We start from the raw sequence: 17,122 nt of genomic DNA, 5'->3' as shown, positions 1-17,122 counted from the left end.
CTCCCCTGGCCGGTCCTGGCAGTAGGACCGCAGGAACCTACCCACATCTTGATTCACCCGTTCCACCTGCCCATTAGACTTGGGGTGAAAACCAGAGGTCAGGCTGACCGAGACTCCCAGACGTTCCATGAACGCCTTCCAGACCCTAGATGTGAACTGGGGACCCCGGTCAGACACTATGTCCTCTGGCACCCCGTTGTGCCGGAAGACATGTGTAAACAGGGCCTCCGCAGTCTGCAGGGCCGTGGGAAGACCGGGCAGAGGAAGGAGGCGGCAGGCTTTGGAAAAGCAGACAAGAGAAGGCACCTACTGCAGCCCAGCTTGACACTGAGGTGGAGATGGCTCTGTGCGTAACACCCACTCTATGTCCGCGTCCATCGCCCATACTACCGGCGCCACAATGCAGGAGGCCGGGAGTATGGGGGTGTTGTCTATGGGCCTCTCCTCTGTGTCATACAGACAGTGCGTCTGCCTTCACGTTCTTCGTACCCGGGATGTAAGATAGTGTAAAATCAAACTGGGTGAAGAATAGGGCCCACCTGGCCTGGCGAGGGTTCAGCCTCCTCACTGCCCAGATGTACTCCAGGTTACGGTGGTCTGTCCAGACGAGGAAAGGGTGTTTCGCCCCCTCGAGCCAGTGCCTCCACACGGTCAGGGCTCGGACAACAGCCAACAGTTCCCAATCACCAACGTCGTAGTTCTGCTCCGCCGGGCTGAGCTTCTTGGAGAAGAAGGCACAGGGGCGGAGCTTGGGTGGCGTGCCCGAGCGTTGAGATAGGACAGCGCCTATCCCTACCTCGGACGCATCCACCTCCACTACGAACGGTAGTGATGGATCAGGATGGGCCAGTACCGGGGCTGAGGTGAACAGAACCCTCAGGTTACTGAAGGCCGTGTCAGCCTCAGCAGACCAGCGGAGCTGGGACGGCCCACCCTTCAACAGAGATGCGATGGGAGCTGCGACCTTGCCAAAGCTCCGGATAAACCTCCGATAGTAGTTGGCAAAGCCAATAAAGCACTGCACCTCCTTAACTGTGGTTGGAGTCGGCCAATTACGCACGGCTGAAATGCGATCTCCCTCCATCTCCACACCTGAGGTGGTAATGTGGTATTCGAGGAAGGACACGGACTGCTGGAAAAACAGACACTTTTCTGCTTTGGCATAAAGGTCATGTTCCAACAGTTGGGCCAGCACTTTGCGAACCAGGGACACATGCTCGGCGCACGTAGCGGAATACACCAGAATGTCATCCATGTAGACCACTACACCGCGACCAAGCATGTCCTGAAACACCTCGTTCACAAAGGACTGGAAGACGGATGGAGCATTCATCAAACCGTAAGGCATCACCAGGTATGCATAATGCCCTGTGGTTGTGCTGAATGCTGTCTTCCACTCGTCCCCTCTCGGACACGCACCAGGTTGTACGCACTCCGGAGATCTAATTTTGTGAAGAAGCGCGCCCAATGCATTGACTCGATCACAGATGGAATGAGGGGTAGAGGATAACTATAACGTATTGTCCCCTTGTTCAGTGCTCGGTAATCAATGCAAGGGCGCAGACCTCAGTCTTTCTTCTTCACAAAAAATAAACTTGAGGAGTTGGGCGAAGTGGAGGGACATATGAACCCCTGGCGCAGGGACCCGGAGACGTATGTCTCCATAGCCTCCGTTTCAGCCTGCGACAGGGGATACACATGACTCCTGGGAGGCACAGCGTTTAACCAGAGGTTTATCACGCAATCCCCCGCCCAATGAGGTGGTAATTTGGTCGCCTGCATTTTGGAAAACGCGTGCGCCAAATCGAGGTATTTGAGGGGAATGCACACGGTGGAGGTAGTGTCTGGACTTTTCACCGTGGTTGCACCAACGGAAACACCTAGACACCTACCCTGACTTCTCACGACCACCCCGTGAGAACCCTTTGCGGCCATGAAATGGTGGGGTTGTGTGGTGCTAACCAGGGAAGACCTAACACAATAGGGAAATCAGGAGACTCAATAATAAAAAAAGTGACTTGCTCTCGATGAGTCTCGTGTATAACCATAGTGACTGGTGCTGTAACTTCCCTAACGAAACCGGACCCTAATGGTCGACTGTCAAGTGCTCTGATGGGGAGTGGAATGGATAGGGGAACCAATGTAATGCCTAGACTATGTGCAAATGACCTGTCCATAAAGTTCCCAGCTGCGCCTGAATCGACCAGCACCTTACACTGGAGAACTACCTTGGTGAAGCCAATTTCTGATATCCATCATGGCAGTGGCAGATTAGCTGGTTCGAGCTAGCTAAATAGGCTAAGGTTAAATAACACTAACGCTTTTTACAGCTAGCTAAGAAGCTAACTAAACTAAGTAGTGGTGGTGCGTGCGGCAGAGTTGAGTGAAGCCGCTTCAACTGTAAACTTGACCCCGCCCTTATAAATCAAAATCAAATATTACAGGTGGAGGCACATCACGTTATTCACTTAGCCTAACACAGATGGGAAGCATTTTTCCTGCTTTTTATGGAAACCAAAAGGAGTCATAACTAGGGGTGGCGGTCATGAGATGTTGTCAGCTGGTGATTGTCAAGCAAATAACTGCGGTCTCACCATAATTGACCGTTTATTAACATAAACACGTTTAGCATCTCCTGGCTTCTAAGCATAGCCTACAAGTCACTGATGCAGACCTTTGGAACATTTACATTTTAAAAAGTCTAATAACATTTAATATAGCCTACCCCATCACAATAAATCCATTATTTATTTTAGACAGGTCTAAAGAAACATGAGATGAAGAAAATGTAGTCTATTTTAGAAGAACGTACTAATATATAGGCTAAAGTTTTTACCTAACGTAAATTGAGTAGTGAATGGAGATTAGCTATTGAGGACGAGAGAGGCTGGTTGACACTAGCGGTCCATAGTGCCCACAGGATTCTCTGTGAGGGTCCTAAATGGCACCCAGGCAGTTCAGTACAGAGACGGTATAGTACAGACAGACAGCTAGGCAGTCCTATGTGGCCCTGCCAGTGGCTCCTCACTGTGTGTGTTCATGTATGCAAATTAATGTGTGTGTGTGTGTGTGTGTGTATCATGTACAGTATGTGTTATAATGAGCCCATGCATGTTGTATGTATGTGATTGAACCATGCTTTCATCTCTCTGTGGGCTCCTGTCCTGTCTGTCTCCAGGTCTTCATGGAGGATGTCAAGTCTCGGGGGCCCTTCATCTACTCTGTGCTGGAGTCTGCTCAGGTCTTCTTGGCACAGCACCCATTCCAGGAGCCCGAGGAGACGCTGCCCGACGGAAAAGGTCTGCCCACCCACCCCAACCCTATGCCAAACGCCAACATACATATGTAGGATCTTAATTTGAGCCAGTTTGCTACACCAGGAAAATAATCCTGCAGCAACAGGAAATGTAAATTATTATGTGGATTATAATTAATGGAAATGTTTTGTAGGGATTGATACAATTTTTGTTAGGGCAAATCAAGTCTGACATTTTAAAGTGGAAAGTACAAACTTTAGAAGCCTTTTTAAACCTGAATACACTACAAGTTTGCAACAAAAGAGTCACCAACAAAAGAGCGATCAAATTAAGATCCTACATCTGTAAATGCCAATCTGCCCCATACCACCCCACCCTGCTACACACACCAAAACCAGACCTGAGCATTGAGAACAGAGAGAGATAGGGAGTTCAGTAAGTTGATCTCCAGCAGGTGTGTATCCACCATTAGGTCTGATTAGCAGCTACCTGTCTTGCTGTATCAGAGTGGATCAGATAATGTATGTTTGGGGAGAGCAGTTGGGTCGGGACCAATTAGCCCAGTTCACACCATCTGGTCAAATCAATAATGCAGCATGCTAGGCTGTTTCTGCCCCCCTCTCTCTTTCCCTCCCCCATCCAGCATCCTCTTGCTCTCCACCACTGGTGGCACGCATGGGGAAAAGATGGGGGCGAACTCTCCCTGTTTCTCTGCTCCCAACAATATATTTCTCACAGTTTCCCCCATCCCACAGTTTCTTTCTACTGATGTTTGCACACATTGGGGTTAACACTCTCTCTGCCTGCCTGCCCAAACCCTCACCCTGTTCTCCTTCTCCCCCCTCTTCATTCCCTCCTCCCCCTCCAGAAGTGTCTCCGAGGAAGCGGATCCTGAACGTGAGTCGCTCAGTGTGGAAGCAGGCCAACGTGGCCAGTGACCTGTGGGAGAAGCTGACTGCCCGCTGCGTGGACCGACACAGGTCAGATATGCGGCACAGGCCCACTCCACAACACACCCATGATTCTGGGTTTTTGATTGGCTAGAGATGTTTTTACCCTGCCTGTACTCAAATTTCATTGGGTCTTTATTTTGTCAGCAACATGCACCACCTGTAAGTTCAAGGAAAATGCTATGGCCGAAATAAGGTCAGGGTTGGTGTATTGCTCAGGTATTAGGGTGATGTATTGGGTTAGTGGTAAAACTGGATATGACATTGTATAAAACAACTGTAGAAGTTAAAGTATAGTCTGTGTCCAAGGCACATGGAGCGGACCCTGGAGCGCCTGCTGCAGACCCAGGCAGCCATGGAGGAGCTGGCGGTGGCCCTAGAGCAGGCTGAGGGGGTCCGGGACGCATGGGAGCCTGTAGGGGACCTCTTCATTGACTCACTGCAGGACCACATCGATGCCACCAAGGTAAGTATGTATGTGTGTGTCTCAAATATTAAGCAAGCTGTCTGCTTCAAATACAAAGCTGTGTTTGTGTGTGTGTGTGGATATCAGATTTCATTTAGCCCCCAGAAATGATTTCAAATATAAAATACCTGTGGAATCGACACAGATTAAATAGTGCCTGAAACATGAATACATCCAGCTTTATTGATTAGATATGGAGACAATGCTGTGAAGTTATTTATAAGAAAACTGCCTAGAAGATTCCCTCTAGCTACACTCACCAATCTGTTAGCTGTGAAGAGGCTCCTCCACTCTGCTGGCTAGATGGCTGTTATTTCACAGTAATTATGGAAGATCTGTCTCTCTATCTCTCTGCTCTCTTAGCTTTGTTTCTGTTATTATTGACTCAGTGTGGTTTAAGTGTTTCTGGGCAACATGATTTGATTTTGCATGATTTTATTCTGATCTTATTAGTGTCTATGTCTTGCGTCTTCAGGATGTGTGTGCCACATGGGCTTATAAGACACTGTATTTTGCAGTAGCAAAATTAAATTATAATATATATATAATGTTTTACTGTTTTGTTAAATGCACTTTAAATAAATTTGAAAGGGCATAGACCTGTGCAAAATATACTGTAAACCTCATTAGAATTTAGCAGTATGAAACTTAATTAGAAACTTTTCTTCCCAACGATGTGTGTTGTAAGGAGTTAACTGTGCATCGTTTAGTTTAATAAACTGTCGTTAAATATTAACCTCCTTATAACACATTTCACAAGAAAAGTTTCACATTGAATGACCTTGCCTGATTGTAATGAGGTTTATGGTAGCCTTTCCCACCCACAAATCTGTGCTCCTTTGCCAACATAAATGTCACACTCAGTGTGTTTCTGTGTATTTATGTGCACAATTCATTTGTTTCAGAGAAAGTGTTAGTTTCTATCCTTCTGCTACATTAATTATCCCAAACGGACAGCCAATTGAGCCAACAACAGCAACCAGTGCATTAAGTCAATAGCCAGTGACATGTTGATATGACAGAGTTCCCTCAGTTGATTGGCTGACGTTGAATCCCCAGCCAGTCATTTGTTTAGTTGTTTAGTCACTATGATCATGCCAATGTTTGCCTTGCTGTCAGTGCCAGCACATGTTCCTAATTTTTCTATGTCTCCAGGGCAGTACACACACATACACACACACGCTCTCTCTCGCGCTCTCGCTCTCTCGCTCTCTTATCTCATGTTTTTGTCATGAGGCTGCATCACAGACTCCATTAGCTAGATAAATCTGCAGCACTGTGCGCACACACACACCCCTTAGATCATTAGTGCTGTTTGGGCTGGGTTGATCTGACTCTTAAGTTGCGTAAGCCATGAAGGGTCCCTGTTGTATCTCTCCCATGGTGATGGTGTTTGTGCGGGCAGCAGCTCCAGTACAGGTCCACAGTCCACACAGCCATACAACAGAGTGAGTCTAATGCCATTAAACTCAGTCAATGGAGGAAAGGGATTGGGCATGCATTGTTAATTTTTTATTATTTGATGAATGTTATGAACCAAGTTTCAATTGATTTCTATAATTGACTGAGTTGAAATGGAGTTGGCCTGAACCCTGCCACTACCATGTACCATGTGTGTGTCTGTCTATGTGCCTCTCCCTCTCTAATTCTCTCTCTATTTCCTCCCTTTCCCGCTTTCTTATTTGCTCTCTTTCTCCCTCATCTTCCTTTCTCTCATTTCCCCTTCCTTCTCTTTTCTCCTTCTACATCTCTCTCCTTCCCTCCCCCCTCCCTCTCTCCCTCCCTCTCTCCTCCAGTTGTTTAAGGAGGAGCTAACTCAGGTGAAGGAAGGCATGAAGCACATCAATGACCTGGCTCATGAGCTGGCCATTTCTGACGTCCATTTGTCCATGGACAACGGCCGCTCCCTGGAGCACCTCAACAGCCGCTGGAAACTACTGCTGGTAACTGGACCTGAACCTCCGCACAACCTCTCCACAACCACCTCCCTCAACCTCCCCATAACCTTGCCACAAACTCCCCACAACCACCTCCCTCAACCTCCCCATAACCTTCCCACCACCACTTTCCGTCCATACAACACAACCGTCCATACAACCATCTTCCGTCGCTCGTAACGTGTTATATGATTGACTTCACTTCACATCTGTGGTCATTGCACAACCTCAACCTTCCCACAACATCTCTTCAACCTCCACACAACCACTCCTCCTTTAATAACCTGATCTTCCATGGCTCTCTTCATCTGTGGACATCTCAAATGGGAACATGTGGGTCTGAGCAAGTGGGATGTCATTAATGTTTGTAGAAATTAATGTACGTAAATGTTAAGTTGTCTATTGTCTTTGTCTATGTATGCTTTTGTATTGGAAGAAAAATACAGTCTTACAAAAAAAGAAATGCTTACTAGCAAGCTCTCCTCAACAGTGCAGTACAAATATCAATATCAAAATCATCAAAAATCAAATACCATCTGACCGAGTTTCTGACCGAGTTTCTTCCAGTATGGCTCAGTAGTATAGTGTGAGGCTACAACAGTGTGTGGTTTAGGCTTAGCTGGAGCTTTGCCTTGGCCTCTCTTGTGAGTGCATCATTTTAGACAGGCTGCAACAAATGATGCCTTTTGTCTCCAGAGTGAAACCTATTGGATTGTTCTGAGGGGAAAGTGGTGAGGATGCCAGGAATCAGCAAATAAGGCAAGGGCTCTGATAAGAAAAGAAGGCTTTTCTCTCTCTCTCTCTCTCTCTCTCTCTCTCTCTCTCTCTCTCTCTCTCTCTCTCTCTCTCTCTCTCTCTCTCTCTCTCTCTCTCTCTCTCTCTCTCTCTCTCTATCTCGCTCTCTCTCCATCTCTCTCTCTCTCTCTCTCCCCATCTCTCTCGCTCTCTCTTTCTCCTTTCTCTTACTCTCTCTCTCTCTCAATTCAATAATTACATTCAGTGATTAGTCTGTCTTCCATTGCCAAAGTAAAAACACAGCAACACATTGAATGCTCCCCCTCTCTCTCTCTCCCTCTCTCTCTCCTCCTCCCCTCATTCTCCTGTTGACTAATGTGATGCTAAATGCTAAATCCCTGTCATTTGAATAACATTGTATGCTGCTGCTGCTCTCTCTACTGTGACACAGATGTAATGCATTTTTTTTAAGGCTGATTCTCTAATATTTTTGGTCTTGAATAATTTAGTAATTCTGCTGTGGGTGAGAGAACCTCCGTTAGTCTAGTAGTACGCTGCAGAGTTGGCACTGACATCTCTGTGCAGCATTCAAACTGCTCCAAATTAGTCTGAAGCAATCTGTGTAGGCTTGAGTGCATCCTGTATATTCGTTTGGGCGAGTCAGTGTGCACAGCCGTGTGTACGTTGAGCAATGGTAATGTTTTCCTCTCCATAACGCTAACTTCTCATCTCAGCTCGTTGGGCTTGCTTGTCCTTGAAGTGCCTCGGGATAACTGTGCCTTGTTCTCTTACTCTCTCTCACTCTCTTTCTCAGTGTGATTGGCAGGGCCGGCTCCAGGCATAAGAGACATAAGCGGTTGCTTAGGGCCCCCAGCACTAAGGGGCCCCCGACAAAAAAAAACGATATATACAGTGGCTTGCGAAAGTATTCACCCCCCTTGGTACTTTTCCTATTTTGTTGCCTTACAACCTGGAATTAAAATAGATTTTTTGGGGGGGTTGTATAATTTGATTTACACAACATGCCTACCACTTTGAAGATGCAAAATATTTTTTCATGTGAAACAAACAAGAAATAAGACAAAAAAACAGAAAACTTGAGCGTGCATAACTATTCACCCCCTCAAAGTCAATACTTTGTAGAGCCACCGTTTGCAGCAATTACAGCTGAAAGTCTCTTGGGGTATGTCTCTATAAGCTTGGCACATCTAGCCACTGGGATTTTTGCCCATTCTTCAAGGCAAAACTGCGCCAGCTCCTTCAAGTTGGATGGGTTCCGCTGGTGTACAGAAATCTTTAAGTCATACAGTGGGGAAAAAAAGTATTTAGTCAGCCACCAATTGTGCAAGTTCTCCCACTTAAAAAGATGAGAGAGGCCTGTAATTTTCATCATAGGTACACGTCAACTATGACAGACAAAATGAGAAAGAAAAATCCAGAAAATCACATTGTAGGATTTTTAATGAATTTATTTGCAAATTATGGTGGAAAATAAGTATTTGGTCACCTACAAACAAGCAAGATTTCTGGCTCTCACAGACCTGTAACTTCTTCTTTAAGAGGCTCCTCTGTCCTCCACTCGTTACCTGTATTAATGGCACCTGTTTGAACTTGTTATCAGTATAAAAGACACCTGTCCACAACCTCAAACAGTCACACTCCAAACTCCACTATGGCCAAGACCAAAGAGCTGTCAAAGGACACCAGAAACAAAATTGTAGACCTGCACCAGGCTGGGAAGACTGAATCTGCAATAGGTAAGCAGCTTGGTTTGAAGAAATCAACTGTGGGAGCAATTATTAGGAAATGGAAGACATACAAGACCACTGATAATCTCCCTCGATCTGGGGCTCCACGCAAGATCTCACCCCGTGGGGTCAAAATGATCACAAGAACGGTGAGCAAAAATCCCAGAACCACACGGGGGGACCTAGTGAATGACCTGCAGAGAGCTGGGACCAAAGTAACAACGCCTACAATCAGTAACACACTACGCCGCCAGGGACTCAAATCCTGCAGTGCCAGACGTGTCCCCCAGCTTAAGCCAGTACATGTCCAGGCCCGTCTGAAGTTTGCTAGTGCATTTGGATGATCCAGAAGAGGATTGGGAGAATGTCATATGGTCAGATGAAACCAAAATATAACTTTTTGGTAAAAACTCAACTCGTCGTGTTTGGAGGACAAAGAATGCTGAGTTGCATCCAAAGAACACCATACCTACTGTGAAGCATGGGGGTGGAAACATGCTTTGGGGCTGTTTTTCTGCAAAGGGACCAGGACGACTGATCCGTGTAAAGGAAAGAATGAATGGGGCCATGTATCGTGAGATTTTGAGTGAAAACCTCCTTCCATCAGCAAAGGCATTGAAGATGAAACGTGGCTGGGTCTTTCAGCATGACAATGATCCCAAACACACCGCCCAGGCAACGAAGGAGTGGCTTCGTAAAAAGAAGCATTTCAAGGTCCTGGAGTGGCCTAGCCAGTCTCCAGATCTCAACCCCATAGAAAATCTTTGGAGGGAGTTGAAATTCCGTGTTGCCCAGCGACAGCCCCAAAACATCACTGCTCTAGAGGAGATCTGCATGGAGGAATGGGCCAAAATACCAGCAGCAGTGTGTTAAAACATTGTGAAGACTTACAGAAAACGTTTGACCTGTGTCATTGCCAACAAAGGGTATATAACAAAGTATTGAGAAACTTTTGTTATTGACCAAATACTTATTTTTCCACCATAATTTGCAAATAAATTCATTAAAAATCCTACAATGTGATTTTCTGGATTTTTTTTCTCATTTTGTCTGTCATAGTTGACGTGTACCTATGATGAAAATTACAGGCCTCTCTCATCTTTTTAAGTGGGAGAACTTGCACAATTGGTGGCTGACTAAATACTTTTTTTCCCCACTGTACCACAGATTCTCAATTGGATTGAGGTCTGGGCTTTGACTAGGCCATTCCAAGACATTTAAATGTTTCCCCTTAAACCACTTGTGTGTTGCTTTAGCAGTATGCTTAGGGTCATTGTCCTGCTGGAAGGTGAACCTCTGTCCCAGTCTCAAATCTCTGGAAGACTGAAACAGGTTTCCCTCAAGAATTTCCCTGTATTTAGCGCCATCCATCATTCCTTCAATTCTGACCAGTTTCCCAGTCCCTGACGATTAAAAACATCCCCACAGCATGATGCTGCCACCACCATTCTTCACTGTGGAGATGGTGTTCTCGGGGTGTTGAGAGGTGTTGGGTTTGCGCCAGACATAGCGTTTTCCTTGATGTCCAAAAAGCTAAATTTGAGTCTCATCTGACCAGAGTACCTTCTTCCATATGTTTGGGGAGTCTCCCACATGCCTTTTGGCGAACACTAAATGTGTCTAGCTTATTTTGTTCTTTAAGCAATGGCTTTTTTCTGGCCACTCTTCCGTAAAGCCCAGCTCTGTGGAGTGTATGGCTTAAAGTGGTCCTATGGACAGATACTCCAATCTCCGCTGTGGAGCTTTGCAGCTCCTTCAGGGTTATTTGTGGTCCTCTGTAGCTGAATTGGTAGAGCATGGCGCTTGTAACGCCAGGGTAGTGGGTTCGATCCCCGGGACCACCCATATGTAAAATGTATGCGCACATGACTGTAAGTCGCTTTGGATAAAAGCGTCTGCTAAATGGCATATTATTATATTATTATTATTTATCTTTGGTCTCTTTGTTGCCTCTCTGATTAATGCCCTCCTTGCCTGGTCTGTGAGTTTTGGTGGGCGGCCCTCTCTTGGCAGGTTTGTTGTGGTGCCATATTCTTTCCATTTTTTAATAATGGATTTAATGGTGCTCCGTGGGATGTTCAAATTTTCTGATATTTTTTTATAACCCAACCCTGATCTGTACTTCTCCACAACTTTGTCCCTGACCTGTTTGGAGAGCTCCTTGATCTTCATGGTGCCGCTTGCTTGGTGTTGCCCCTTGCTTAGTGGTGTTGCAGACTCTGGGGCCTTTCAGAACCGGTGTGTATATATACTGAGATCATGTGACAGATCATGTGACACTTAGATTGCACACAGGTGGACTTTATTTAACTAATTATGTAACTTCTGAAGGTAATTGGTTGCACCAGATCTTATTTAGGGGTGTCATAGCAAAGGGGGTGAATGCATACGCACGCACCACTTTTCCGTTATTTATTATTTTGAATTTTTTGAAACAAGTTATTTTTTCATTTCAATTCACCAATTTGGACTATTTTGTGTATGTCCATTACATGAAATCCAAATAAAAATCCATTTAAATTACAGGTTGTAATGCAACAAAATAGGAAAAACGCCAAGGGGGATGAATACTTTTGCAAGGCACTGTATGCAGTACCAGTCAAAAGTTAGGACACACCTACTCATTCAAGGGTTTTTCTTTATTTCTACTATTTTCTACATTGTAGAATAATAGTGAAGACATCAAAACTATGAAATAACACATATGGAATCATATAGTAACCAAAAATGTGTTAAACAAATCAAAATATATTTTAGATTCTTCAAAGTAGCCACCCTTTGCCTTGGTGACAGCTTTGCACACTCTTGGCATTCTCTGAACCAGATTCACCTGGAATGCTTTTCCAACAGTCTTGAAGGAGTTCCCACATATGCTGAGCACTTGTTGGCTGCTTTTCCTTCACTCATCCCAAACCATCTCAATTGGGTTGGGGTCAGGGGATTGTGGAGGCCAGGTCATCTGATGCAGCACTCCATCACTCTCCTTCTTGGTCAAATAGCCCTTACACAGCCTGGAGATGTGTTGGGTCATTGCCCTGTTGAAAAACAAATGATAGTCCCAACTAAGCGCAAACCAGATGGGATGGCGTATCGCTGCAGAATGCTGTGGTAGCCATGCTGGTTAAGTGTGCCTTGAATTCTAAATAAATCACCAACAGTGTCACCAGCAAAGCACCATCACACCACCACCTCCTCCTCCATGCTTCACGGTGGGAACCATACATGTGGAGATCATCCGTTCACCTACTCTGCGTCTCACAAAGACATGGCGGTTGGAACCAAAAATCTCACATTTGGACTCATCAGACCAAAGGACAGATTTCCACCGGTCTAATGTCCATTGCTCGTGTTTCTTGGCCCAAGCAAGTCTCTTCTTCTTATTGGTGTCCTTTAGTAGTGGTTTCTTTGCAGCAATTCGACCATGAAGGCCTGATTCACTCAGTCTTCTATGAACAGTTGATGTTGAGATGTGAAGCATTTATTTGGGCTGCAATCTGAGGTGCAGTTAACTCTAATGAACGTATCCTCTGCAGCAGAGGTAATTCTGGGTCTTCCTTTCCTGTGGCGGTCCTCATGAAAGCCAGTTTCATCATAGCGCTCGATGGTTTTTGCGACTGCACTTGAAGAAACTTTCAAAGTTCTTGATTTCAGGAGTACGCTACCTGCCCGAATGCATAGTGCCAACTGTAAAGTTTGGTGGAGGAGGAATAGTGGTCTGGGGTTGTTTTTTATGGTTCGGGCTAGGCCCCTTAGTTCCAGTGAAGGGAAATATTTACGCAACAGCATACAATGGCATTCTAGACTATTCTGTGCTTCCAACTTTGTAGCAACAATTTGGGGAAGGCCCTTTGCTGTTTCGGCATGACAATGCCCCCATGCACAAAGCGAGGTCCATACAGAAATGTTTTGTCGAGATCAGTGTGGAAGAACTTGATTGGCCTGCACAGAGCCCTGACCTCAACCCCATCAATCACCTTTGGGATGAGTTGCAACGGCGACTGCAATTCATCCCCGCAGCAATGTTCCAACATCTAGTGGAAAGCATACCGAGAAGAGTGGAGGCTGTTATAGCAGCAAAGGGGGGACCAACTCCATATAAATGCCCATGATTTTGGAATGAGATGTTTGACGAGCAGGTGTCCACATACTTTTGGTCATGTAGTGTATAAATACACTGAGTGTACAAAACCTTAGGAACACCTGCTCTTTCCATGACATAGACTGACCAGGTGAATCCAGGTGAAAGCTATGATCCCTTATTGAAGAGACTGGTTAAAGAAGGATTTTTAAGCCTTGAGACAATTTAGACATGGATTGTGTATGTGTGCCATTCAGAGGGTGAATGGGCAAGACAAAAGATTAAAGTGCCTTTGAATGGGGTATGGTAGTAGGTGCCAGGCTCACCGGTTTGAGTGTGTCAAGAAATACAACGCTGCTGGGTTTTTCACGCTCAACAGTTTCCCATGTGTATCAAAATGTCCACCACCCAAAGGACATCCAGCCATCTTGACACAACATGGGCCAGCATCCCTGTGGAACGCTTTCCGAATTCCGACAAATTGAGGCTGTTCTGATGGCAAAAGGGGATGCAATTCATTATTAGGAAGGTGATCCTAATGTTTTGTACATTCCGTGTATATAAAACATTTTTTAGGAACTCAGTCGGGGTCTCAACTTACTGTTGAGAGTTAGAATAGTAGAATACACAAGGTGCAATTTTTTTATTTGACGGTGCATCAGCAGTTTTTCTCTTGTTATGTCTGTCACAGATAGTCACTCACTTAGCATGTCAGCTAACAATTTTTAGATTGGTAAGTTAGTCTAGCCAGCTATCTAAATTTGCCACGCAGGGCAGGTGTCCAGGGGGCCCCCATTGATTTTGTTAGTCACTCTCACTCAGATACAGATTAACATGACAAGTCTTGGCAAAATGTGTAGAATTGTAGCTTTAAAATGTTAATTTTTCTCTCCGCCGTCAAGAGGGGGACCACTAAAATGTTTTGCCTGCGAGGTAGGGGAGCCCCCCCAACCAAATCTCGCTTAGGGCCCCCAAAAGGCCTGGGCTGGCCCTAGTGAGTGGATTTAGCACCCTTTGTTTGTGGCGCTGTTTCGACATCCTCTGACAATGATTTACACGCTGAATCGAACACCTTGTAAATAAACCAGGATTAGTCCTCAACAAATCCGTTTTGGGACAGCCACATCGAGAAAAACACACCGTACAGAGACAATAAATGGCACAACTTATTTTCATGAACTCAAATCCCTCTCGCTTGTTGACACACACTTCCACCCCCAAACCTCTATTCCGATACACATAGCTTACTGTGAAATGACTGTCCTCATTTGAAAAGAGCCGAACAGAGCAGAGTAGATTCAGTGTCTTCTTTCCCTACTCAACGCTCTTCAAAGGGCTATGGCAAGGTGGCAGGGGAGGTGCGTCAATGTAAAAAAAAAAAATCCATAGCACTATCTAATTGCCAAATGAAGGATGAGGAGAAGAGGAGGGAGGGAGGTGTTTGTGTGTGTTCGTAGCAGGAATGAGATGAGATAAAGACAGTTCCGTGATTCTTTTGATCAAATCAAATTTCGCCCGTGCTGTGTTTGTGTGTGTGTATAATGTAATGTAAATGTAAATGTGTGTGCGTTTGTGTGTATAATTCAATGTCATGTAAATGTGTGTATGTGTGTGTGTAATGTAATGTAAATGTATGTGTGTCTCCTCGCAGGGCTCCATTGAAGAGCGTCTGAAGCAGCTGCAGGATGCCCACAGAGACTTTGGCCCTGGATCCCAGCACTTCCTCTCCAGTAAGGGCTCCTCCACATTCATTAGAAGTTGGCGCCGAGTGCCGTGACGCTCTGTGCAATGCTGTGCCACGTTGTGCTATGCCTGTATAGGGGCTGGGGGGAGGAGGGGGTGGGATGTTGAAAATGTGGATGGGTGGCGGGGTGTTTTATATGGGGGAAGGGGATTAGAACATGGTTGGTCACAGTGTGAGGCTGTGTGTGTGACTGTGGTGTCTGGGTCGAGGGAAGAGGGAAGAGGGGGCAGGCTTTGTACCTTGATCCCCCACTGAGTCACAGCAGCAGTAGTGTGTGTCTGTGCTCATTCACGTGTGTGTGTTTGCTGCTCTGTGATGATGGTGGTAGTAAAAGGGAACCCCTACTGTCCTCAGTCCCCCCATCCAGCTCTGCTGTGTCAGCACTGTCATGCTTCTGGGGCTGATCTCTTTCTCCCCGCCAGGAATATGTGTGTTTGTGTGTGTCTGTCTGTGGTGTTTTGCTGTCTCACTGTGTTCATTGTGACAGAGTCCTTGTGTGCGTGTCTCCCTTCACCTCCCAGCCTTTCCAGTCTAGCCTATTCCAGTCCCAGGTAGCTTAGCCCCTGTAGCTTACTGCTAAAATGCTACGTTGAACGGGTCTTGTCAATATGCCTCCTCCATCACCCATATTCCATTAGCCTTTGCAAACAACCTAATCCTCTTTTAGACTGGACACAAAAGGCTGCTTTTCCCTTCATTCAGCTTTAGCACACCTATTATGTGATGCAGCTCCCCCTCTGTGGTGCCTGAATGTTCACAGATGGTCTGGATTGACGTGGTTCATGTCCTAAATGGCACCCTATTCCTTATTTAGTGCACTATACCCATAGGGCCCTGGTCAAAAGTAGTCCACTAAATGCACTAAATAGGGAATATGGTGCCATTCGGGATGTGACCATGGTCAGTGGTTATGTGCAAATGGCTTTTCATGCTTGATGTGCCTTAGCAATTGATTTTCCCCTCACTTACAGGTTCAGTGCAAATACCCTGGGAACGCGCCATCTCTCCAAACAAAGTACCCTACTACATCAAGTAAGTCCAACTGGGTGTGTGTGAGGGGGGAGAGGGTGTGTGTGTGTGTGTGTAGTACATAAAGTCCAACTGGGGGACATGAGTGCAGACAGTCTAAAAGTGTGTGAGGGAAAAAAGGTTGTTGAAAAAAGACATTCACTTTGCTTGAGATGGCAGTATTGAGTTACCTGGAGAGAACACATTCATACTAAGGTATCCCTAGGAGAACAGTATCGAGCTAAGCCCCTTCCCTAACCACTTATTTACTTCATCAATACTCCATCCTCCCTGGTTGGGCTGTGTTTAGCTTTCAGCTCTGAGGTGTGTGGGGTGTTGTCGGTGTGTGTGTGTGTGTGTGTGTGTGTGTGTGTGTGTGTGTGTGTGTGTGTGTGTGTGTGTGTGTGTGTGTGTGTGTGTACAGTGTGTGTGTGTGTGTGTCCTGTGCGTGTAAGTGTGTTTAATCAGCGTATCTCTTTTACAAATGGGTGAATGGGCCCTGTTTGGCCCCTCTGCTGCCCCCGTTTGCCCCCCCGTAGCTCCCCCTGCTGCCTGATAATTAGTTATGGGCTGTGTAACTGTGCCACTGGAGGGGAATATCTGACGGGCCCTCTGTCGGGCACCTAATCGATCCAACAGTCTCACACAGGTAATAACGAGCGTTGGAGTGAAGTGGCCCCGGGGTCCTGGCAAACTTTCTGCTCGGGGCTTGCTCATTTATTTAACTGTGCTCGTCATTTATTTATTGCCTATCTTTTTCCCCCTGATATATTTTCCTTTTCCTGCGCTGCCCCTTTTAGCAGTTGCTGGCAGGGATTGGGGTTGAGTGCTAGGATAGGTTGTCTGTTTAATGAAGTCTAGAGACAGTAGCAGCTCTCTGTGTGAAGCCACTTACACGGTTGCCGTAGCTCCGTCAGAGCAGTAGGGTGAAGCAGTAGTAGCAGCTGGTACACAGTGAAGGGTGAGGAGTGATCGTAGTGGAACATTGGTCCTACTGCCTTGTTGTTGCTACGTGTCTGAGCTTTACAGGTTCATAAACTCATAGTTGGAAACAACTCTGTCTACTTTCTCCCTTGTTACACGGTCCTTCTCTGCTCTCTCCTCTATTTCTCTACCTGTCTCTCTATTCCTCCTCCTCTCTACACTCTCCTCTGCTCTTTCCCCCTCCCTCTCTCTAAATGTTTTATTCTTTCTCTTTG

General features: G+C 45.9%; 1 protein-coding gene across 1 annotated transcript in view; it reads left to right on the top strand.

The window, feature by feature from the left end:
• drp2 (dystrophin related protein 2) overlaps positions 1-17,122 on the top strand; it is a 123,749-nt gene that overhangs the window by 69,024 nt on the left and 37,603 nt on the right. Inside the window, exons 4-9 of the mRNA XM_041853035.2 lie at positions 3,179-3,299; positions 4,126-4,237; positions 4,517-4,673; positions 6,470-6,616; positions 14,823-14,901; positions 15,887-15,947. Of these exons, the coding sequence (XP_041708969.1) occupies positions 3,179-3,299; positions 4,126-4,237; positions 4,517-4,673; positions 6,470-6,616; positions 14,823-14,901; positions 15,887-15,947 (677 nt within the window). The remainder of the gene's footprint in view (positions 1-3,178; positions 3,300-4,125; positions 4,238-4,516; positions 4,674-6,469; positions 6,617-14,822; positions 14,902-15,886; positions 15,948-17,122) is intronic.

Source organism: Coregonus clupeaformis, chromosome 3 (assembly GCF_020615455.1).
Source record: "Coregonus clupeaformis isolate EN_2021a chromosome 3, ASM2061545v1, whole genome shotgun sequence".
NCBI classification, from domain to species: domain Eukaryota; kingdom Metazoa; phylum Chordata; class Actinopteri; order Salmoniformes; family Salmonidae; genus Coregonus; species Coregonus clupeaformis.
The sequence above is the reverse complement of the archived record's forward strand: the minus strand, read 5'-3'. Positions and strand labels throughout refer to the sequence as shown.